The sequence below is a fragment of the Neolamprologus multifasciatus genome, chromosome 6 (genome assembly GCF_963576455.1).
Source record: "Neolamprologus multifasciatus chromosome 6, fNeoMul1.2, whole genome shotgun sequence".
In the NCBI taxonomy this organism is placed as follows: domain Eukaryota; kingdom Metazoa; phylum Chordata; class Actinopteri; order Cichliformes; family Cichlidae; genus Neolamprologus; species Neolamprologus multifasciatus.
This window is the reverse complement of record NC_140444.1, coordinates 7,968,581-7,994,333: the sequence shown is the minus strand read 5'-3', so window position 1 is coordinate 7,994,333 and position 25,753 is coordinate 7,968,581. Positions and strand designations below refer to the sequence as shown.

General features: G+C 40.4%; 1 protein-coding gene across 7 annotated transcripts in view; it reads left to right on the top strand.

The window, feature by feature from the left end:
• The first annotated feature begins 282 nt into the window (after window positions 1-282).
• The window catches only part of rgs12b (regulator of G protein signaling 12b), a 51,457-nt gene continuing 25,986 nt past the window's right edge, over window positions 283-25,753 (top strand). For 2 of the 7 annotated variants that reach the window (XM_085161896.1, XM_085161899.1), the window contains exons 1-5: window positions 303-722; window positions 1,758-3,053; window positions 3,173-3,412; window positions 3,659-4,633; window positions 10,107-10,226. In XM_085161896.1, coding sequence (XP_085018022.1) covers window positions 1,992-3,053; window positions 3,173-3,412; window positions 3,659-4,633; window positions 10,107-10,226 — 2,397 coding nt within the window. In that variant the 5' untranslated portion in view covers window positions 303-722; window positions 1,758-1,991. Of the gene's footprint in view, window positions 723-771; window positions 1,409-1,757; window positions 3,054-3,172; window positions 3,413-3,658; window positions 4,634-10,106; window positions 10,227-25,753 lie in introns of those variants that run through there. The other 5 variants (XM_085161902.1, XM_085161900.1, XM_085161901.1 and 2 more) reach the window with 5 other exon arrangements.

Sequence of the window (25,753 nt, the reverse complement as noted above, 5' to 3'; positions counted from 1 at the left end):
AGCCACATTGAGATGTGATGAAGCCTAAAGTATTAAAGCAGCAAGTCTGGTGTGCTATAACCAGTTGTTCCAGTCAGAGCTGTTATAATTTTATATGTGTAATCATGTTTTTCTTTTTTTTTTTTAAATTGGTGGATTCATTGTTAAACTTCAAATTGAATTACTAATAAGCAGGATACTTTTTAGGCTAAATATTTAATAAATTCTGGGTTAAAAAAGAAAAATTGATTCAGTAATGTAGACATCCTGAGTGCACCACGCTCCACACACACCCTTAGCTTTTATTTTTTAAGTTTAGTGAACTATAACTTGTTCCAGTTTAGAACGCATTTGGATGTTATACTTTAGCTTTTTGCACACTTCTCCACACTTTGGCAGATTTTTGGCTGGTTTAGTTCAAATTGCACAATATTGCGGGTTTTGGTTAAGTTCAATCAACTGGATCGCACTGCTACATGAAATGACATGGCTATGAAGTTGGTGAACTTTAATTCTGTATCATTTCGGCTGTTAAAGTCCCCCCTCCAATCATCTGTACACCCTCCTCCGCTGCCCACTCTAAACACACCTCCCTCTCCTCCAGTCCTCCTCCTCTTAAGGCTACTTCGCCAGATGGTGCAGCCTTTTCTTTTGTTTACCCATCGCTCCTGAGTTTACCCAACTAACCTTAGCTACGCAACTATGGAAACTTCTCGGGGAGCATCACCGCCGGACACCGACAAGTAAGTCAGATTTTAATCTCGTGTTGAGTGAACCGTCTGCTCCAAACATCTTTGTCGGAACATGAAAAAGACCTGCATCCACCTCTTACTTAGCCATCCCTACTTTTTTTTAACAACCACTTCAGCCAGCTGTTTTCGCTTCGTGCTGTTTTCTGCTTATAAAGACATAGATAATTTGCTGTGCTTCCAATAAAACTCCCCGTGATTAAACAAGCTAGCAGCTGCAGAGTTCGCTCTCCCGCTGCGTTTCTGACACCTGTGGAATCGTCTACCGTTAGTACTTTTTTTTTATTATTTGTGATTTCTCTATCTAACTTTTGTCAATTTGTCCGCATAACTGTTCGCTATCCGATTGACAACTGGGGTAGCCAATGACAAGATGGGAAAGTTTGTGTACGCTGCCGTTGCCACGGTTACGCACCGACATTCCAAAGATCTGGAAATCGAGGGGCGGGACTACAGTTTAAGCACGGGTGGATGCGCTTTTGAACAGCGAGTCACGGCAAGAAAAAAAAAGAAAACTTACAGTAACTCCATAAGCTGAGAAGAAGCATGCGTTTCTCAGCGTAAAGTAATAAACGCGCTGTTTGGGGTGTTAACTCACAGCACTGTTCAAGCAGGGATAACTCTGCTAGCATGCACAGCTAACTAAACTAACGGTAACGCGTCAGCTAGTCCCAGCTAATGTCAGTGTCCTTCTAACAAGAGTTAAAACATATGTGCTCACATTTATCACACTGAGCTTTTATTTAACGTAAACAAAAGCGAAAGTTGTTTGGGGGGAAAAAGGAGAAAGCTGTGAAGTTTTTGCACAGCACAGGTGTGCTGGGCTGGGTCTCTGTAGACCTGACAGAACTGGTGACTGCAGCCTTTATAGGTGTGGCTGTGTCCTCCCAACCTCCAGTGATCTGATAGAACACTTTACATGGGCCCAAGAGCATTTGGTGTAGAAGCCCACATGTTAAGAACATGTTAAGCATGTTAGGGTTAAGAAATCGGCCATGATTGATTTGGTTCTGTTCTTTTGTACTTTAGGTAACCTGCCTGGAGAAAAGATAGTGACACCAAGATGGGAGGCCTAGCAAGGTGGTGCCAAAGCTGAGGCTTGGATTCTCACCCACCTGCTGCATTTTGAACTGCTGCTCATTTTTCGTAGCAATCTGACGCCAGAGCTGCTTGACGAGAAGACGTTGGAGGCACGCTGCGTTCTTGCTTTAGTAGAGATTAGGGACCTACAATGACAAATGTAAATTGAAACTCACTGAATAAATGGACAAGAGAAAATTTCCTGGCACAATGTCCAGGCAAATGGATGTGTCATGCAAAAGGCGCCCCATCGGTGGCAGTGGTTTGAACTTCCCTCAGTCTCAGCAGGGTTGTATACGGGCTGTGGAGGTAGCAAGAGGGAGAACAGGGTATGGCTTTACGCTGTCAGGCCAAAGCCCTTGTGTCCTTAGCTGCATCCTGAAAGGGAGCCCTGCTGACTATATGGGGTTGCGCTCCGGGGACTACATCCTCTCTGTAAATGACATCAACGTCTCCAAGGCGTCACACGAAGATGTGGTCAAACTGATCGGACGCTGCTCTGGTGTTTTGAAACTAGTAATCGCTGAGGGAGAACGTCACAGGCGACACCACCAACGCTCTGCCGGCGGTCGTCACCATAGCAGCAACACAATGGCGGCATCCTACCTGGACTCATGCTCCAGTGATGATGAGTTGGATGGTTTATACGATAACAGTGTTAACAATAACAACAACAGCAGGTCAGGCTGTGGAGCCCGTGGAGGCTGGTACAAACCCAAACTGGACACTAAGCAGCTGGGCATCAACCGGGCAGAGAAGGTGGTGGCAGAGCTGCAGTCTGGAGGAATTTTTAACATGATCTTTGAGAACTCCAGCCACTCCTCCAGCAGCTCAGACAAAGAGAGACCTGGAGTAAGTACGTCCTCGTCAAAGCCACGTCCGCTGTCTGATTCCGAATTCCCAGCATATCGGAATTCCTCACGTTCCCAGAGCAACCCAAACCTGCTCTCTGAAGAGGAGATGGCCCAAGTTCTGAATGATGATTCGGTCTTCCTAGAATCAGACTTTCAGCACCTCCACCTTCAACACCATGAAGAGCAGGATGTTGATGATGGAGATGGTGGCGACTTGGGCCTAGAGCCCAGTGAGGGTATCCTCAATGTGGGAATGATTGTCGGCTATCTGGGCTCCATTGAGCTCGCCTCCACAGGCACAAATCTAGAAAGTGACAGTCTGCAGGCCATCAGAGGGAGCATGAGGCGCCTCCGGGCTGAGCAAAAGATTCATTCATTGGTCCTCATGAAGGTGAAGGTTTCTTCTTTTTTTTTCCCCTTGTGTTAATTTTAATGTGATTGTGTTATTATTGTTAACCATATTTTCCCTGGTATCAAGTTTGGTAACATGCATTAATTATATCCTACCAGGTTATGCATGACAGTGTGCGTCTGTGCAGTGACAGAGGTCAGGTCCTGGCCACCTATCCTGCAGAAAAACTAGCCTTCAGTGCATGTTGTCCCGATGACCGGCGATTCTTCGGACTGGTAACGATGCAAGCTACAGACGACCATGATGATAGGCACTTCAGCATTGCACGAGATGACGAGGGGAGTTTAAGGACTTCTTGTCATGTGTTTATTGTGGACCCAGATCTGTGTCACCACCAAGTAAGCGTTACAATTTAAACTGATGGGAAGGAAATATCTGCAGAATGTCTGTTTTTTTTTGTTTTGTTTTTTAATGGCATGGGTAATATTACAACACAGTGATCAAGTACTCAATAAGTTACTGGTGAACCTTAGGGTAATTTGTTCTAGTCGAAGCAATGGTTGTAAGCCAAAGATTTATTAGCAGCTACTTTTTCTGTATTGCATTACAGTAGGACAAACTCTCAGTAACTGTTACTTCCTCAGGTCCATCTGGGTGTTGCCAGGAGGTTTGGCTTTGAGTGTACCCCTGACCCAGACACAGGTGGCTGCTTGGAATTCCCACCCAGCTCTCAGCCTCTCCTCCAGTTTGTTTCTGTCCTTTACCGGGACATGGGAGACAACATCGAAGGGGTTCGCGCCCGTGCTTTCCATGACCCGGACAACGATGCCCAGCAAAACCACAGCACCAGTAGCAACAGCGATAGTGGGATTGGCAACTTTTTACCAGAGGAAAAGAGCAACAGAGTGCTTTTAGTTGACCTTGGAGGTCCTCCAAATCACAACCACGTCTCTGGGCCGCGCCACTGGGACAGCCCACCGTCATCACAGCAGGCTTGGAGTCCCACTCTGGGAGCAGCAGCTTCTCATCCACCTCCTCCAACGCTGAGAAATGGCCACTATCGCAATGACCCCCACCTGGCTGATCTTCCTCACCCTCTCCCCTTATCTCACCCTGATGTCCCTGTCAGGCACTCACGAGGGGTCAACCCACACCACTACTCATCAGGGAAGCGGGGAGGAGCTGTTGGGGGAGGAGAATGGAGAGGGGCTGGAGGAGCAGTAGGGGTGGAACCGCAGAGGTGGCTACCAGTCCATGTGTTGAGAGACTGGCGTCAGCAGCACCACCACAGCCACCTCCAGGGCCTCAGCAGCGATCAGGAATCCTACACAGAATCCACTGACGGATGGTCATCTGCCAACTGCAGCACCCTGCCCCCACCGATGAATAAGATCCCAGCCGACCGCTATCGCGCCCCGCTGGTGCCCGGAGACCACCTGCCACCACCTGGAGGGAGCCAGCCTCCACCTCTGTCACAGCCCCACACCCACCGGCTGGCTGTTCAGAAAGATGAGTGGGCTAAGAAGTTATTTGGTACAGGAGACAGGGAGCGGACAGGAGCAGAGAGAAGTGAAAAAGAGAAGAAACGAGGAGGGAATGTCAAGGAGGGAGAGAAAAAGGTATGCTTTAAGAAAGTTTTAAAAGTATTACATTTAGTAAAATTCTGGATTAACAGAGTTATTTTGTGTAAGTTTATTCATTTCATTTACATAACCAAATCCATCATATAACTTTTTGATATTCCCTGAAGTGCTGTGCAGTGTCAGTTTGTAGGTTTTGGGAGAGTTGTGTTAAAACTGACCGCGAGATGAGAAGCCCAGTATGCAGCTGGCATCCCCCATCGCACATCTCTGTTGTTGAAATTTATTCTGTGTAGAGTCTGTTCAAAACGACAGTTTATTGAGGCTATAAATCCACGTGGGCTTCGTCTTCTCAAGGCCTAGAATTTCACTCCTTCTGTGATCAAAGTATCATTTCACTTTGATACAAAACTTTTATCTTGTTTTGAAAGTCACTGGATAATTACAGCACCCGGCTGGCTCTATCCCTAGACTTAGTGCCAGTGGATTAATATGTTATTTATCCCTCACTGCTCCAGTATCAGATCATTTATTATGCATTAGCCAGATAGCTGCCTTCACCTGAAAACCACCTGTTTTCCACTCTAATGGCATTAACAGCATAACAGCAGAGCAGGTTTAAGGTTTAGTGAAGTAATTGTGTAGTATCCTCTTATCTATTTGGCATAATTTTAAAAATAGGTTGGTTGCATTGTTGTATGAAAATACACTTCCTGTTTTTATGATATCTATCTATCTATCTATCTATCTATCTATCTATCTATCTATCTATCTATCTATCTATCTATCTATCTATCTATCTATCTATCTAAAATACAGGAAGTGTATTTTCATACAACAATGCAACCAAGCTATTTTTAAATAGCTATATATATATATATATATATATATATATATATAGATATAGATAGATAGAGAGAGAGAGAGATATAGATATATATAGTAGATGGGCTGATTATTGTTTTCAGAAAATGACAAGGAATGCAAAGAGGAAAAGGTACAATACTGCATATCCAGCCTGACTAGATTCCATAAGTATTAATCAGCTTGTGAATAGAAATGCTCATGCACGTATATAGAAAACAGCCGCTTATGCCTGCCTACATCTACATGTTGCGTATTATTATATTAACGTACAGAAGATAGTTGTTTTGATACTAAAGGAGGCTGGGGCTTCCTCCAACAGATATCTTAGAAAGCAGTGTCCCAGGGACTCAAAAGGACAACCAGAGTAAGTGTTTAGGACAGAGGCAGGAAGGTGGATAGTGAACCATGTCCTCGGACTGGAGAAGCAGAGTTTTGGATACTGTGGTGATTATGGTAAGACAAAAAAAACAAAAAAACAAAACAGATTCAGTTGTGTAAGACTGTTGTTGTTTTCATTTTTCTTGTTAACTATTGCATGTAACATAGTAAGGCGTTAACATTAATTGGCTCTTAATATTTGACACATGGTGGCACTGTTTCACTAACTAAACCTCTGCAGACTTATTTCAGCTAAAAACGAAAAAAAAGAAAAATCTGTTCTTTTTAAAGTCTTTCATGACTTTTGATAAAAATCTGTTCATCTATGATTATTATTGACTCAGTAACAGAAAATACTACTACAATAAGTTTGTGTTGGATTGTTAGATTTAAAAACAAACAGTTGACTCTTGATAAATGTGACCTAGTGAGTGTACACGAATTGGAGCTTAAATGAAAAGCTTTCTGTTTACTATAATTCATAAACAAAACAATCTATATTTTGGGGTGTTTTAGGTTTTTATTTTAAGCTCAAGTTATACTTGTTCACATTGTTATTGTTTTTACAGGACATGTGTCTGGTTTTGCTTTTGTTATTTTTATGTTGATAGCAGTGCTGTTGTAAACATGAAGCGCATCTGTTTATTTCTGAGTGCGCGTATGAGGGAGAGGGCGTCAAGATCAGCTACTCCGATAAAGGCTGTGGATTTTCCACTAAAATTTAGTCCTTTCACATTCTCTTCTCTCTGGAAAAGCTCTGGTGCAACCACGCCCAAAACAACCACAGCACCAGTGAGTCAGATCGACACTTTATCATTTCCCTTCCAACCTAAATCTCAGCTTCTCCAAAAATCCCCCTTTTTTATTGGCTTTAAGCTCTCTTGCAGTTACAAGTGAAACTTGGATTAATCTCACTGGGTTATACAGAGGTCGTGTGAGAATGATTGTGTCTGCATATGCCATTAAGTGTTCAAATCTGCATTGTCTGACACACATGCGCGCGCACACACACACAAATGCAGAAGTGACTCAGTATCCAGGCAACACCACTGGTCATCGCATGATGAAATGCAGAGGAGACCTGCTCCTAAGCAGCCAGTCAGATTCTACCTGCATTTGAAGCCTGTCAGCACTGGCTAATTACTCATTAATCAACACAGGGCCACTGATTGTGTGCGTCCTCTCATAATACTAGAAAAGTAGACGGATGCAATTTGTAAGAGAAGAGAAAGAAGGCAGAATATTGTTGTTCTCAAAGGATTAAAGAGCAACAGTTGTTAATAGGTTAATTGTACACTTGTGAAGGCAAAACAGCACTAATTTCCTCTCCTCTTTAACAGCACTCAGAGTGGTTACGTTATTGTTTAATGGCTTTGGATAATAAATGTTCACGACCCTGATGTGGTTATTTTTAGGCGGCAGTTTATGGCATAGTGCAACAGCTTGGCTGTTTTAACTTTATTCCACTAATTGGTGGGTTTCCAATGTAGTGCTCCTATGAACACTATACAATTTTAAGTATCCTTGGTATAATAAATACTACATGGAACTACACTTAGTAGGGATGTCAGTGAAATTTGCTACAGTAAACTGCAAAAGCACATCATGCTGCTCAAGAGGAGTTCTGCTAGTACTGTTTGTGTGTACCTGCGTGTCTCTGTATTACCTCTGTGGCTGTGCATTTGACTCACGTGCACTCTGGTATTGCATGCAAAATCACAGGATTGCACACGCCTCCGTGTAACATGTGGAATTTAACATTTAGTTCAAAAACGGCAACCCGTGTAGAGCAGACACGGCAATAACAGAGGCAAGTGCAAAGCTGCACAGCATGGGAATGTATAATGCTGTGGCGTTTAGGCATTTAATGCAGTGCAGACACATGTACAGACACAGTGTGCATGTGTAGACACGGTTGGGTTTCTTAAACGTTCAATGACTGAGTGCCGATTTAGGGAGCCAAAAAAACACTTTTTATTACTGTGTGTAATATGGCAGTTTCGAATATGATGTACTTTGGTAATACAAATGTTTTTGTGCCCTCTTATAGTTATCATTAGTAGTGCTGAGCTCCTTAGGAAGGTTTAGTCCGTTATGACAGCTGAAATCAGAGATATATTTTTACTGGATGAATGAAATCTAGAGTGCTGCATATTGTATATGTACATGCTTTTTTTTTTTTTTTTACATTTTATTTTAAAGTTTCTATTGTTAAAGATAGTAAGAGTCAGGAACTATAGAAAGAAAATGTAGAAGACTGAGATGCAATGAGTAGGCCAACTAGCTGCAATCTGACCTGGAGATTTGGTGCTTAGACCATTAGTTCCCATGTGGTATGCAGCCTGCCCACTTATGCCTCAGGTCACATCATGGAAGGAATTTCAGTGAAATTTTCTGATTAACCCAATTAAAGTTTAGCCAAAAAACAAAGGAAATCTAATATTATTATTTGATGTAAACTATAGATAAACTAACATTATTTCCCTTTTATCTTTGACAGAATACATATCATAGTTGGTTAATAACAGATGATAATGATTACATACAGTAGTAATCTGTGATAATAATAATGATGATCTTTTTTTTTTTTAAACTGTCCTTCAGTCACCTACAAAGTATATTTACCATCTATCAACTGTGGTGAAATTCCTCACGAATAAGAAAAGGACACTAGTGCTAATATTTCACCATTATTTGTGTGTCGTGTTAGGGTAAAAACCTGAATGGTTAGTCACTATATGAGCTCTGTTATTCTATAGGAGGTATTTTGTTGGCCTAGTTAGTGTCCACGTGTTCTTTTCAAAGGAAAGGGTCACTGCACACTGATACAAGGTTGTTCCGCTTGATCACCTTTACCCTACATCTACAATCTTAATGGGATGGTCTCATGCAGGATGAGATTGCCCTCATCCCCCCCAAAATGTGAGGGGTTACTAAATAGTTTGAGTTAAAAAATAGTAAATCATGCTTTGATCTTTGTAGTCACCAAATTTCAACCCACTGATTTAACAAAAAACAAAACATAAAAAGAGTTGAGGGAGCATCTTTTTCTGAAGAATGGCGTTCATTTACATCAATAGAGCTCCAGAAACTCGACAGTGAATGTGAAGTAGTTGCAGAATGTGGTGGCAGACACAGACACTTTATTTTCATATGCATATAAGCCCTTGACTAGACCAAATACCAGAAAGTCTGGCTCCTCTGTAACAACATATAAAGAAAAAAGAGGTGATTCAGGACTTTTGCTGAATAGTTTACAGGTGACAACTATGAAGATAGTTTCCTTGAATGTGTACGTGCGCTTGTGATTGTGCCAGTTCACAATGAGGCTGTGAAGAAAGCCACTTTGTGTGCTGCTTTAGCCACTGGTACTCTCATACTCTAAAGGAAATGCAGACTGATTGTCGTGTAGAGGACCCAAGTGCAAATATGTGGAGGTAGGCAATGATAAACTTAAAGTGAGCTGTTTATTATAAGCATGTTAGCAATAATCCAAAAGGCAAACAAAAGTCCAAAAGAGGAACACTATAAACTATAAAGAAACACACACTGGGACTGAGAAACACTAGGGGAACAGGAACGGACACTCTGACAAAGGGAATACAGCAACTACATATACACATAAGGGCGATTAGGGGAAGTGCAGACAGCTGGGAGAACGAGAAACGGTTTAACTGAATCACAAGAGATGAGACAAAGACGCAATCTAAAAGCAAAGCACAAGGAACAACTAACGCAGGAAATAAAGCAGGAAGTGCAAAACCTAAATGGGGAATACAGACACATGAACTTAAATACAAAGGACACAGGGTGATGGAACACTGAAACTCAAAAAAACTCAAAGCAAGTACAGTAAGAATGCACAAAGCAAATCTAAACATTAAATAAAGCAGGAAGCAGAATAGAATATTTAAATAAAGTTAGGCCTCGGTTGTTGTTAAGGGTTAGGGTTAGCTCTAACCCTTAACATCTCCACCTTAAGCTCGTCCTACACACAGAGTGGAGCAGGCAGCAGTTACTGTTGAAAGAGTAAAACAAAGAGCAGCTTTTGTCAAAAATATGAGAGTCAGTCATCCAAATAAACTCGTATTTTGCACTGCAATTACTCTTGAGTGCCAGCAATAGACCTGCCACGTTTTAAGTAGATCTAATAAACAGTTGTTGAGATGGGGCAAGAACAGATGGACATGCTAAAAAAAGATTTTTTTAGTTAATAAAATGTCAACAATATGCATGTAAACTGATGGTGTATTTCTTTTCTATCCAGGGCGGTCGTTTCCGAGGTTTGACCATGGGATTCCCACCTCTCCAGCAGCGCTCCTCAGCTAGGCGCTCCTTTGGACGCTCCAAACGTCTCAGCTTGGCCCGCTCCCTGGATGATCTTGAGGTAGCATATATACACACAATCTATATGCGTGGACCTTCCAACACAAGTATACCAACAAGTAATGCACATTACTGCAATATTTAAGGTCAGACTGGCTACTGTGTTGCTGTCATGTTTGAGCCTCAGGTGTTGCCTCTGTCTCTAGTAAGAGTAGTTCATGCACTCCATACATGCCCACATGATGCATCAAGCTGATACATCTTCTCATATCACCATGGCAACGACAGTAAAGAACAGAGCAATCTTTTGTACTCACTTGTTTTTATTAATTTTTAAAACACCACAAAGATGAATCGGTATATTTCAAATAAATATACAAGCAAGATAAAGCAGAAACATTAATTTGTTCCCCTCCCTAAGAGAAAATAAGAGCCTGGTTCCATTACATTACATAAAAAAGAGTCAAAATGACACACACACCAGCAATCTCTAGCTTTTTACCACCTAAAAGTTTCCAGAGCTTCACCAAGTTCACAAGGAGTGTAAGTAAGGACACTTAGACCCCATCAAATTTTGATTGTATATGCTTTTTTTTTTTTTAAATTGTTGACACTGAAAGCTCTGATGGCCAGTAAGCAACAGAAGAAGAAGAAGACATTTCTCCAAGAAAAAGAAATCAAGCTTCTGTTCTGTCATTGGGACAAGTTAATGATTTTCTTTTCTTTGTTTTCTTAAATATAAACTGTGCAAATAGCAGCACTGCTACACTGTTGCAAGAATTAGCCTTTTGCGCTTCTTTTAGCTTCAAGAAATGACCTAGTATCCAGTCATTTGAGAGCCATGAGTTTTGCCCAACAATATCCCTATTTAGTTCTGCTTTACAGGATTTAATACAGAGAAAATCAGCAATTGCTATTTTGGTACTTAGATGGGAAAGATACAAAGACTTATTATTATTTGTATTAGGTTGTGTTTGTGTAACTTAAGGTGGGATTTTATTATGAAATTCCATTTCTGGAAGCAAATCATAAAACTGTCCTGGTGATAACAGTGTAAAAGAGTGTTGCTGTCATCATGACTTGTCTCTACGTGTGTCTGTGTGAAGGTTGCCAAGACCACGGTCGAGTCCTGCTGCCTCCACCAAAATTCTTAACAGTAGCTTTGGCTCTAAGATAGAGATCAGAGGACAGCTTAATGTTTCCGCCGTTTAGTGGTGACTGGGGTACCGTGGGAGCAGATAAGAAAATCCCACACTGTTGCATCAGTGGTGATAGTTTTTTTTTAAACATACATTTTTGGCTTTTTTCCCTTTATTGGACAGCACAGTAGATGGCAACAGGAAGCATGGGAGAAAGAGGGAAAACAACTGGGAGTTAAATACCGCAGAGGTCCCGGGCCTGCAGTTAAGGTGGAGGAGTTGTATTTTAAACAGTGAGACCATTATTTAGCTAAATTAAAGCTGCTGTGTTTTTGTTTTTGTTTTTTTTGTTTTTTTTTTTTTAATGAGAAAAATCTTTTGAATGAATCGAATTCCTCAAAGCGAAAGTCTATTAGTAGACACTTGGAGCCTTCAAATTAACTTCACACTTTTATTATTCAGGTTCATTTCAAACTATATTTAATTTGCATTCGAAATGGAAAGTCCAAACGTCACCTACAGGCTCTTGAGAGCAGATTACGATGTAAAAACCATACATGATCAAGGATGATATTGGAAGCAGTGTAGAATTTCTGCTACTTGAGTTGGCAACTGTTGTATGAGCTTCACAGGGGTAGATGCCCCATTGCCAGAGCTTCCAATGGCAGGGCTCCTCTCTTCTTCTTTTTCTTCTTTTTCTTCTTCACCCCTTCATCCTCCCACTCTCTCTATTCCACCTTTTTCTTCCGGTCGTTAGGCCTTTTTCACTCGCTGCACATGCAGTAATGTCCACAAACAGAGAGGGCTTTGTGTTGTGTCGAGGGGGAAGGAGAGAGAGAGATTGGAGTGTGTGTGTGTGTGTATGTGTGTGTTTGTGTGGTGACGATGGTGGGGGGTAATGGGGTTCTAAGTGTTAGCCTGCACTTCTAACGAGCTCTGATGAGCAACAAGCTGACATTCCCCTCGTTAGTGCGGCCTCAACACAAAAGCACACACACACACAAATGCACACACAAATGCACAGTGTATATACACACATGCAGGAAGAGCTGTGCATGAAAATACACAAACAAATGCCAGCTTTAAATCGGTGACACACAAGCATATTTACACACACACACACAACTGTCAGACATCTTGTTAGATGTGCTGCTCAAGCTGCTTTCAGACTGTGTGAGCAGGCGCGTTTGTGGCTCGTTTAGCAGAAATAAAAGACAGAGTTTGAGGCTCGTTTCGTATTCATCTGTCAGGGGGAGAAATATGATTTTACTAGTGTCATTTGTCCATTTGTTTGTCTGCCAGTAAAGAATGTGATTAAGCTTGGCAGAGAGGTGGATGAAAGACGAACAGTTTTGGTGCAGCTCTGGATCACCTTCTTTAACATTGGGAGAACTGATATTGGTGGAAACCTGCAGTCTGCCTCTTAGTTCCCTTCTTGTCTTGTGACAGATCTGATTCTAGAGCCTAACTATTACGCAGTCGCGCAGCACCCACACACAAATTGCACACTTCAGTGTGTCAGGCTCCTAGTTGGACTTTAGTTAGGCATTTAACTTCTTTGTCTTCTTAGACATATACAGATACGCTCGCACACATACAGACGCTAAAGAACGTGTTAAATAGTACACACAGAACTTTGCTTCAGAATACTAATGTTTAAAACCACAGAGAGCTATTTTAGAGACCATCACCAACCGAGAAAAAAAGAAAAGCCTAACTCTAACTGAATCAACCATTTCAAAGCAAACACATCATTCTCAACTGGTTCTGGAGGTTTGAAATCTGCAGTGTACTCGATTGAACTTAGTTAACAACGGTCACAAGAAATGTTTCAGAATAAATGCACAAACACCGACCAATTCTCACAATGGGCCGTTTGTGGCTGTTTGCACAATGAGCTGAAAGAAAACTATAGTTGGAAGAAGGTGAGATTTTTCTCCACTTTGCAGTGTTGAGCTTGAAGACAGGTCCAGCAAAATCCCAGTGGCACAAAAACAGGGAGTGTTATTAAATCTAAGAAGTAAGTGGTGCTGTAATATTAAATCATTTTGATGCTTCCTAATAAAATAAAATAAAGAGCTTTATTATCTGTAAGCTCAGGCCAGTTTTTAATGCATATTATAAAGGTATTGTAAAATTAGGGTATTTCAAATGACAAGTATGTATCATCAAGTGTACATAGCAAAATATGGAAATGTCTTCTATTTGTTTTGTCAGCATTTTTCTGTATTACTTACAATTTATTTAATTTGTAGACTTGGTCATTTAAGTAGAATGCATGCAAGTCTCCTGAAATCTCAATATAACTCTAACTGAAGTTAGAATGCAATTTTACAGAGTACAGTGTTTCTTTTAAAACTTTATATCATATATGCAATTCTGAACACTGGGCATTTAATAGATGGACATTTCTTGACAGATGGCTATTTCAGTTTAATGTATGTGGTTTTTGTCTTTTTTAGTGTTCTATTACATTTAAGACATTAGCATTATCTATATTTGTTTCAGCAAATGATCACCAATGGTAAATGGCCTGTATTTGTATAGCGCTTTACTAGTCCCTAAGGACCCCAAAGCGCTTTACATATCCAGTCATCCACCCATTCACGCACACATTCACACACTGGTGATGGCAAGCTACATTGTAGCCACATCCTTGTGCTTAACTATGACATAGATGAATTAAAATCTTAGCTTACATAGCCAATGGTAAATGGTAAACCGGCAACCTTCCAATTGCGAACTTCCAACTCCCAACTCCCAACTCTTGAGCCACGATCGCCCAGAAGAATGAAGCAGAAGAAAGTGCTATTGCTATTAAATTTAATATTAAGCATAGTTAGAATAAAGCCACATATTAACTTTATCTTTATAAGGATAAGGCATCATCAAGTCTTGCTTTTGGTTTTATCCTTGTGCTTAACTATGACATAGATGAATTAAAACCTTAGCTTACATAGAGCGTGATTTACTTGTCGTAGCAAAGACTTAGTGCTCAAAATGTATTAACATTTATTATTGGTCTAGACTTGAAATGCCTTTTATGACCAAACATGTTAGTTACTTTAATTTATCATCCTTTTAGATGTTGTTTTTGTGTCTATAACATCTGGCTGATGAACACAAAATTATAATTAAAACAAAATGCTTCATAAAAACATCAAAATTAATCAAAGCTAGGAATAAGAAGTGACCTGTATTTGTTTAACAATTTTATACTGGAATGTAAAAAACGCAACTACCATTTTTCATTAGACCTTCTCCACTTTTTTCTTTCCCACTACTTTCAAACTCGCCCTGTTTGTAATGCAGGTTATCTGTTGAAACAAGACTCACCCTTGGTGACATGATTAGGATTAATGTATCACATTTTGGAAAGCTTCCTTTATCCCTACAGAGTATATTATACAGCTGTTTTCAGAAGCTTCAGGGTTTGACAGCAGCATTTACTAATGTTTATCAAAAGAGCCGTTTTTGAAAAAATCTGTATGGAGCCACAAAACATGCTTGTTATGAAAAAAATAGCGGTCAAAGGACTCAATACTATTCTCTGTAAAATACACCCAGTGGCATGTAGAGCCACCTTTAGTGGCAATAACTTTTTGTGTGTAGCTAATTGTATTCTGTATGTTTGTATCAGACTTTCAAGTCAGTGTGGGAGAGTTTTGGCCCACTCTCCTTTATAAGTGCTTCATTTCTTTGAGGTTGCAGGCATTTGTTTATGCACAGCTCTTTTAAAGGCCCATCCGAGCATTTCAGTGAGGTTGAGGTCTGGACTTTAAATGGGCAACTGCAGCACCTTGGTTCTTAATTTTCATCCATTCTGTTATAGATTTGCTGATGTGTTGGAGATTATTTTGCTGTTTGTTGACCAAGCTTTAGGTGTTACAGGTGTTAGGTGACTGTGGTATTATGTTAACACACATCTGAATGCCCTAGACCAGCGGTCCCCAACCTTTTTTGCGCCACAGACCGGTTTATGCCCGACAATATTTTCACGGACCGGCCTTTAAAGTGTCGCGGGTAAATACAACAAAATCAAACTAGTACAATAAAAGAAGATTTATTCATAACACACGTGAAAAGACCCAGGAAAGCCGAGTTAACGATAAAAACGATAACAAAATAACGCTGAAAACCGATAAAAACCCTGAAACCCATACATTTCACACCTGAGCCTCAACTCTTGCGGCCCGGTACCAAACGACTCACGGACCGGTACCGGTACAAGGCCCGGGGGTTGGGGATCGCTGAACTAGACTATCAAAATCTCTGCTTTTATACAGGTGGTCAGAGTTTCTGATGATCAGTTAGTTACAAGGTTGCTATTGACACTACACACGTTTAAGTAAGTGTAAAGAATCAGTTACCCATCTCAAATTTGTATCAGTAAAAGGGCCACATGCCTCGTCTCCTGTACTAACACATGAAGTTGGTGTACTTTATGTGTATGGTTGAGTACAGGTGGAGTTTCCAAACATAAAAGCTCTGAACTGTAAAATGAACTTCATGTAGTTGTCCAAAAATCTAACTTTATCTTTCTATTCAAATTGCACCAGAATGTGTTTTTGACAGAACACTTTATGTATAGATTTTAAATGAGAAAACATTGTGCTGTTCTGCAGTAGACTGAATCTGAATGCATTTGACTTTTTTATTAGTGATCAGTGTGAGCGAGTTGCCGCTTTATTCTCAGTCTTCACCCCTGGGCCAAGTGGAGGAAAACCAGCAGAGATGAGTGTGGGGCAATAGGGCAAGTACATTCACTGTGTGTCAAGGCATGTTGAGGAATGCAGCTACTTTTCAACTGTCATAAACAACCTAATCATGGCAGCAGACACCAGTCATAGCTGTCAGCTGAATGGAAATATTGCTGCAAAACACTGAGTGTGTTCCTCCCTATTTCGCTTTTTGTTGCCCTCCCCTCCGCCATCGTGAATGTCAGTTTACTCTCCACGCCCCAGACAAGCGTGGGGCATACTAAACAGTTGACAGAAGAGCACAATGTGTTGTAACACATTCATCCCAACGCTGATTTTATGTGTGGGTGTGTTCCTTAATGGCAAGGGGTCTCCCTCCGCAGCCTTGCCTACGCACTTGTCTCAAGTGTATGTTTGTGCGTGCCTCTCTGCCCACAGCAGTGTGGGTGGAATAGAAATTATACAAGGGTGGGTGCAAAAGCAGAGACAGAGGAGGGGGAGAGCATTGAGGCAGGGCAAAGGAGACTATAGAGAGGGAAGAAGAGGAGGAGGGGGGATAAGAGAGAGAACCATAGGGACCGGGGAATCTAGCGGCGGCGACATTCTGTAGCGTTTTGGACATTTCAAAGCCATCGGGCTTTGCCACTTGTTCTGCGCAGACACGCACATTCAACAGCTGATGACGATGCGCACGGAGGGGAGCTCTCACATGCAGTGCTGAGGATTACTTGTCTCTTCCTTCATGGAGCAGCAAACTTCAAGCGCGGATTCTGAAACGGCTGCTGATCCTGTGAGTAAACGAGCTGCGTGCGTTTGTTAGGGAATCTATGCAAGTGTGTGAGAGATGCATCCTATATATTTAATCCCAGTAACGTCTCTCTTGCTTTTGTCATTTGTAGCATCATAGCTTTGTTACACAGTCTTGACTGTTTCAGAACAGTATTGCTGGAACAGGTGCTTAAAGTTCGGGAGAAAATAAAAATGGATGTTTGTGTGAGTTTGAGTCATAAAATCCTATCTTTCTTTGGTAATTGCTATGAAAGGCCTTTCCAAACTTCCTGTTTACTGACACTTCTCTATTTTGCTGTTGGCCTCTAGGCACTATCGGCATCCAAAACATATTTATTTAAGTTAAAATAAAATTAATGCACTCAGAGTTTAGTTGTGAAGGCTCTCTCAGGAATGACAGATCATGTGATCATGCACAACCCAATCACAAAGCTCCTTTTGGCTCTGTTGAAGTAAAAGAAAACCTGTTGATTCTTTTCTCGAGTCCTCTGAATCCATTCATCAAATTGGTGTTTTAAAGCCGTTTTCTAAGAAATATCCACTGTGTTGCAAAAAAACAACGCAATAACCACCTCTTATGCAAAGTATAAAGGTAGTGGGTCAGTTATGTTGTCAGTGATTCTGTATTTATGTACCCTAACAGGTCGGTGGTTGTGTATGAGTGTGTGTACACATATTACGTTTTTTGTCAGGGAGTTTTGAGCAGCACAGAACATAATTTCACTAAACACAGTTGTGAGAAAAGAGCAGCCTGCCAGGCCTCTGACCCGGCACACACAGCACAGACACACATACACACACATTCAGGCATAAGAAACTCATTCATATCTTAAAAAGTGAAAAAGAACACCCAGAGATAAGAACCTGCACACACATTTTTCTGTGTGTGTCTGTGCGTACTCTCAAAGTGACTGTTTGTGTGTGTTGTTCCTCGTGATATCGCCCGAGACCAGAGTGTGTTAGGGAAGGAAAATCAGATGACGAGACAAGGAGACAAGATCAACACTGCTCCTGTACATGAAACACCGCAGGAGGCCAGCAGTCACGTTAGACGCAGCTCCACTTTCAAATAAACACAAGCGTTTCTTTTTTATCTTCAACAAGTGCCAGATACAGTTTACCACATCAGCACAGTCAAACTGTGTCATGTGATAAGTCAGTCGGTAGATTGTGTTTTGTTAACTTAAATTGTCAAAAAATGCAGATAAAATGATAGGAAAACCGTGTTTGAACCTGTACTTTTTTTTATCTCTGTTAAACAAGTGTTTCAGTCAGTGGAATCACAGTTTACTACCACCTATATTTACAGTTTTAATGACAGCAACATGAGTCATTTTAAATCAAATACCAAACTGAAAAAAATGTGTCATCTTAAAAAAAGATCTGAAAGTCACCAGTTTCAAGAGTGAGCTTTCAAAGGAAACATTAGGCAGTTTGCAAAAGGAACAGATGCACAGTTAATGGTGCGTCAAGTACAAATACTGCACAGCTGTCTCATAAAGCAGATATTTTTTACGTTTCTATCTTTAAATAGATTTTAACTTCATTTATTTCCACTGTATCTTATAATCCTGGCAGTCACTATTCATTATTAGCTGATTCGCTTCCATACTTTGATTGATCTGAGATTGAGTATGAATTCTCTGTCTTACCTAAGAGGCAACAGCAGGGGGCAATGTTGGGTTATTGTATGCAATAAAGGGCAAAAAATGGATAGATGCCAAACTAAACCCTTCTTATCAGGAAATAAAATGTGTTCTCTTTAATAAAGATGGTTTGTAACTGAGCTGATTGATTCTGTTTGCAACTGAATTCTTGTTTGCTGTTCGTTATCACCCCAATGAGCCTTTTCCCCCAAACATTCAGCAACATTGAATTTACATGCCAGTTACTTTCTGGATTTCTGGATGTAAGTTTTGTAGGCTTCAAGTATTTTACAGCAGTATTTCACTATACTGCATCTATAAAGACTGAAAGAGGTCAGTGAGACAGTTAAACCTGGTGATGGAACATAGCCTTGGAAGTAATGGATTGCAGCGTGTCTTCAAATGTACTTGTTTACACATTTAAATAATACCTTATTAGTTATATATTTCAACAATGTAAATGTTTGTAAATGAAGACAGTGTAAGAAGCGTTGTTTTACTCTAGAAGTGCAAAAATGTGTGCTTAATAGGAACTTTTCACACGCTTCTGTGTTGGATAAGCATTGGTCTATCTAGGGAGGAGAACACACAAAGGGAAAATGCTGCTTGCTTGACCATAGGAAATAGGATGAAGAGAGGAGTGAGAGATGCGACATTTCTTTGTCTAACGTCTTCCTTGTTCTTTTGTTCTCTTAGCCTCTGCTCTTTTTTTCTTTCTCCTTTTATCACCAGGATGCGGATTTAGCCAACCTAAACTTTGTCATATCCCGCTCTTCCTGTGTGGCGCCCTGCCACCTATCTCTTCCCTTCTGTTAAGAGATTTGTTTGAGCACAGGTTTCTTATCATTACTCATGGTTCTTCCCTGCTGTCAAAGATGTGTGGCTGACCAGATAGGTCTTTCTCAAATGGCACAGCTAGGATTTAATCAGTCTGGCTTTACTAGCGTTTGTGGGGCATTTAATAAAATCAGCTGAACCAGAGAAACTTGAACGTTTTTAAAAATTAGACTTCATCTGGGCAGTCTCCTTTAGCACTAAAAGCTCTGGTAATTAGTGCTTGGCAGCACCTTCAGCCTTTCTCTGTCAATGTGTGTAGAGTGGTCGTGGGGGCGCTGAGTGCTGGAGCCATCTCTGATGTTGCTATGATACAGGGACGTGTAAGGTTAACATTAACAATATGGCACAACATTTTGCGCTCTATGGCCTCAAATGGTGCTTGTGGCGTAGGAAAGAAAGGAGAAAAATGTCCTGTTATGGGCCAGTAGTCATTGAAATGACTTTTTTTTCCATAGAAAGTTGAAGGAAATGTAATGGGCATAAGGCCCAACATGGCTTCTAATGTTTACTGGTCGTCTTACTATTTTTAAGGGTGAAGCCAAGCTTTTTGGTGCTGTTTTGAGAGGTGTCACATCATTTTAGAGCCTGAGATAAACAAAAACCCGAAACAAATATTAAATAATGACAACAACAAAAAAAAAAATACTGTTTGAAGGATATTTGGATTCTCCGTAACATTAAAACCCAGTCCAGAGAATAAAAAGTGAGATTAAAAAAAAGTTAATTAATAGTTGTAAAGAAGAAATATAGAACTCATAAACCAGATTTTAATGAGCTGTCATTAAAAAATAAACAGTTTTAACATGTGAACTCTGTGCAGTATTGGGAGAATTGTGTTCAGACCACAGTTGTTAAAGTTTGGCAGTTTTTATTGCTTGTTTCATTTTGGTTTATGTTACTTTTAGTGGTACTTTAATCAGAACTGTTGGACTTGGAGCTAGTAAATCGTGAACAATTACTTTTACTGAAAAGCAGAGAGGATAGAAGACTTCCAATCTATAACAGAGTGTATGCACGTAGTCAGAGCTATGAAGATTTTATTAACCTAATGAGCAAGCTAGACACAATTCAATTGTATGACAGAGGTATTATCCTTGTGCAAGTCAATATACTGTGTTTACATGGCTTATTACTACCAAACAACATAGTTGTTGCAGTCTGCATTGCCATTACTCGTGCTTGGATGTCAGGCTACAGTGTAGGGTACAGATTTAATCCCTAGTCTATGCTGCAGATTTAATGTAGCACTACAAATCAATCATTAGGTAAAGGTGCTTGTCTCATTAACTTTTTCCTTTGCTGTGAATCCACTGCACACTACACAGGTAACATTTGCATTCTCATATTCAGCTCTTTTGTTTAATGAAGAAAAGAAAATGGGTTGCACAATGCGTGTGATATAAACACACCGCACAAATGCTGCTAGCAGACAGAGCCAGCTACTGTCTGCTGGACTCCGAGCAAATTAAAATGACACAGTCATTCAGTGGATGTGTTGTTTGAGTATAGAAATGAGTCATCAGTCAGTTAGTCAATCAAGACAGTGATACCAAAAAAAGATAATGTTGATGTGTAGGAAAGGTTTAAGAGACGCTCTTTCTTTCTGACAAAACAGGAAATTAGGGGGAGTGAGGTAGGCCTAAGGCCATGTGCACAAGTTCAATTGCAGTCTTTGTTTATGTGTGCGTGTGTGCGTTTGTGCGCAGAAGTAGGCCACTCTGTCCTGTGAAGTGCTTTGCTTTCACTTGACCTTTTAGCAGACCTGCAGAACTTCCAGTCATCTCTTTTTGAAGCAGCTGCTCGAGATGAAAGTCTTCTGTCCTTCTCATGATACTTGAGACCAGATGAGAAGTTGAATTTTCTCATACCTGCGCCTGTTTTTGATTTGAACAGGGAGGAACAGGAGAAGCGTGGAGAGGTAATGGCCTTGCTGCAACATGATTGGCAGACTGACCTTTGTTCCCTCCCCTTCTCAGTAACTGCTGCCTGATGGGGGCGTGTCACTATGGAAACTGAGCCGTGTGAGTGTGTGTGAGTGTGTGCGTGTGTTTGCGAGAGAATGGAACTTCCTAGTCAGTCTGTCAGCTCAGCGTGTGGGAAAAAGAGGGAGAGCTATAGAGTGCTGTGAGAGAGGAAAAGGACGTTAATGGTGAGCTACGTTAACAGTGTCTTAATACGACTTTAACAGGCAGTTGAAGCTAATTCTAAGGTGTGAGTGTGCTATAGACTTGCTGAGTTATGGCTCCATCCAAGTTAGCTGTCTGCAAAGATTTCAAGTCCTAGATAGGTCCTGAAGAAACTCCGTCAGTGCACATGAGCGATTGTGTTTTTGTGGTTCAGTTATGTAGATTAAACAGTCAGTGGGTTTCCTCCTCTTTGAGAGGAGAGCAGGATGAGCCTCAGGAAGAGGCTCTCCTTCAAGCGGGTCTGGAACTCCAATACAGTGAGTAATGCATCCACACATTCACACACACAGTGCTTTACAGGTGGTATTCACAGAGGAACTGCTCTTCTAGTCAGTGTTTTTTTTTAATAGAGTGGAAGTGAAAGGAGTGGAAGGAGAGTCTTAATTCTGTTATTAACTCATTTGTCGATCAATGCTCATAGAAGCATCTTAACTAAATATTCAAACATTACCTGATGTTTAAAACCATTTTTGATAATACTAATAAAAAACAATAACCAAGTCTTCGTTTTGATTTGTCTTTTGTATACTTTACAAAGGGATGGAACAAGGTAGAGAGAGAAACCGAGAGCGTAAATATCATTCACTTCATTAAAGTGTTGTTCTGCTCGCTACAAGTGAGACGGGGAGAGATAAACGGAAAATGGGACCGTTACCATGAACAAGGTACACGGTGAGGAAAGGGAATCTATTACCTTCAGTTGAGGAAAAACAAAGGGACAGGATATGAATGAAGACAAAATAAGGAAAGGCTCCTGGGAAAGGAACAGGGTACAAGTTAAAATGAACAAGTCATTCTGTCTGTTACTTTCAAGAACGAAATGGTTTAGTGGTGGTACGTTTGCATATACAGATAAAGTAAGACAGACTAACAAAAATTTGAGGCGGCTGCTTCTCTTCCTCTCAAAGCCAGATGTCTTTTGAGCCAGAGCAGGAGGCAGAAAGAAAGAGAAAGCCAGAGACTGTGAAAAATGTTGGAAAAGATCTGCTTTTTGTAGGCTCTTTTGGTCTTGTGTTTCAAGAAAGTGAGAGATAACAGCTGTAAGACAGTGGAATGGTGAGCTGAGTCAGAAGTCTCACTTCTTGTGAAGTTTGCTTAATTTAGCACATCAACTGGCAGCTGTGAGAACATGTCTGCAGGTGTTAAGCCAGGGGTACTCAATCAGATACATATGTGTTTACATCGTGTTTCCTCCTTTGTCTGTGTGATGGTAGTGCGTTTAAGGCATCAAGCCAAGTAAAACAGAAATGTATCACCGGGGCAGCCTCTGAGTCACACCTCCTGTGTGGCTCTTTTATAGGGAAACAAACACTATCCGCATTCCTTCCTTTCATTGAGAGTGGATATTGATTTCTTAGTGCGCTGCAGGGATTTATCCTAGAATTCCAGAGGATTTCAATTTGGAATTTTTACATATTTGCAGGGATGTTGATATAGGCAACTCAGAGAAGCTACTCTGTGTTATTTAGTGATTCGTATATGTTTTTTGGTTAAATTGTTAAATTTGATACTAACCCAGAGGTTCCACGGAAGACGTTCTTGCTCATGTTCACAGCTTCACACCCTTTCTTTGACTTTCGTTTGAAACATTACAACCTAATCAGCTTGTTCACACTCAGCCTCTCTGAGTTAAGCTATGCTCAAGCTAGGCTTTCTCACAGCCTCCGTCCTGGCAGGATTACTCTGGTCTTCTAAATGGCAGCCACTATTCACCTCATATTTAAAAGTAAACACAGTGGCACGCACACATTGAGACTGTTAGCCCAACAGCTTCCTCCTCAGATGGATGTGTGTGTTTATGAATGTGTGCAGTCTGAAAATCTGTGTTATGAATTCTAAATCAGCTTTTATGGACAGAATCTGTGTGTGTGTGTGTGTGTATGTTTCATTTGTTCAGTTATGGGTGTGGTCTCCTGTAGTGATGTAAAATCACAAGACATGATCAGCACTCATCTTTTACTCTAAGAGTAGAATCTCTTTCCTTTCCAAGGGTGGCCGTTTAAGTTCCAGTGTTTGAGCCAGGAACAGGTTCCTGTCTTACAGTCTGGTCTTTGTGTGTGCGACTGCATATGTTATCCCTCACACTTTCTCCCACAGATAGACATTTTTGTTCACCTTGTTAAGTGCTACTGGTCACTCTGTGTGTCATCCGTTAAAACAGAATGTCCTTTTCTGCCGTCTGCCTGAACGCTCAAACGTAAACAGGGCATGTTTCGGAAACTTGAGGTTGTTTAAAGAGACTTTTATTACATTCGAAGTTTCAATATTATGACCCTGTGAGTGAGTGTTTGTAAATTGTACAGTGTGCTTAGTCATAGCTTGAACCCGACGTCCAGGCTTCATAACAGATGATGTAAGTCATACGTTCCACGCTAGTCACAGCTAATAAAGGATTTGGACCTCCGCAAACAATAACCACCAACAGCAGAGGTGGCAAAAGCACAGATATTCTTTACTTAGACAGATGTTTAGATACTTCTGTTCAAAAAGTTTAAAGTAAAGAGTAAAGAAGTTCACTTTCTTTACTCAGTGAAGTGAAAAAGTACAGACTTTGAAATGTAATAAAGTAAAAAGTAACTTTTTAAAAGACAGTTCTAATATGATCTATTTTTATGCAATGCAAATTAAAGCTATATTAATGTAATAATAAAATATTAGTACATGGAAATACTTTGCATTCATTTGCAAATGTAGGTAGTAAAAATAAAAGTTTTCAGAACAATAAATACTCAAGTACAGATACCTGAGTACATTAACAAAATATTTGTGCTGTTTTTGATTCTCACCTTTAAGAAACAGCCACAGATGCACACACACAGCATAAGAAGTCCAGGCATGTATCTGCAAGGTGGCAATTTGTGTTCAAGGAGCTAAAAGCAGGATAATGTGGGTAAACACACAAGTTTTGACCTGTAGACTAAAAAATACTTTCCAACCTCCGTGTAATGTAACCTACTGAATGACAGAGTCACATCACCACACCCTGTTCCTACTGAAGGTAATTAAGTCTTATGTATGTATGAATCCAATTTTTCTCTTCTAAAGAGGCCCCGATAAGCCATCAAATGGAAAAATGGGAAATGACTGTTAATAAAAACATAGCTTTGAATTTTTGGTTCAGACCAGGGCGTGTTGCCACTAAATGTTGCGCAATCATGTGATTCAGCTTTTATCTTTTGTTAAAGTGGGTGTCACAGTGATGTGATCATTGTGTAACGGTCTACAACGCTTCCACTGTGTCAGTATTCAGTGCACATGGCTTCCTAGAATACCAAAATAAGCTTGTGAATTTCCAGATCAAAGTCGAGATGTGGTTCATTATGGTTGTTTGCCAGTATAGACTGTTTAGTATAAATTCATCTGTGAGCCAACAAGAACATCAACAACTGATGATAAAAAGTTAAAATTACATTAAACAACATTTCTTAGCTTCAGCTTCTTAAAATTTAGGATTTTAATTGAACATGTTTGTGTTTCTAGTGATTTGACAACAATTTGAAGCCATCACCTTGTTATCTAGTTCACTAAGTTATCTAAGTTAACTGTGTCTAACAGTGTGGGGCACTCTACCAAGATGTTTTGGTTTTTTTTTGGGGGGGGGGGGTGTTCCACCTGGACTGGACATTTTTTCTTTCCTTTTTTTAAATTTCGTTTGTGCTCTTAGTACTCCACAGGACAACCAAGGATTTAAAAAAAAGAAACTGGCTGTTTTGTCATCAGTCACCAATATCCCAACCTCTGAGTGCCGCAGTGGTGAGCACTGTCACCTCACCATATCAGTGGGTTTAAATGCATCAACCAGCTAGAGCCTTTCTGTGTGGACCTCAGTTTTTCTGCTTGTTAGTCATCCTAAAATTGACCATACTTGTGAATATGAGCATGAATTTCTTCATGAATTGTTGTCTGTCTGTGCTAAACCTTGGTACAGACTGGCAACCTGTCCAGACTTGGCCTGCCGCTCAACCTATGAGAGTTAGGATAGGCAGCCCTAAATTGGTTAAACAGTTTATAACACAGATGCATTTTCAAATAAATGTTTTGCAAATAATTTAATCTTCTTTTTAATTATATTTTCCATTGTTTTTGACTCTCACACGTTGTTGATGAGATTAGCTTTATACTATACGTATACATATATATGATGAAGTTTGTAGTTTCAGTTTGTCCACTTGTAATGAAAACATTAGATAAAAATGTTAACTAAATGCAGATATCATACTAGTCAGGTAGATTTGTATCTAAATGTCTTTTTTTGTCCAAAATAGCACAGAAATGGGCTTTTATGCAATAT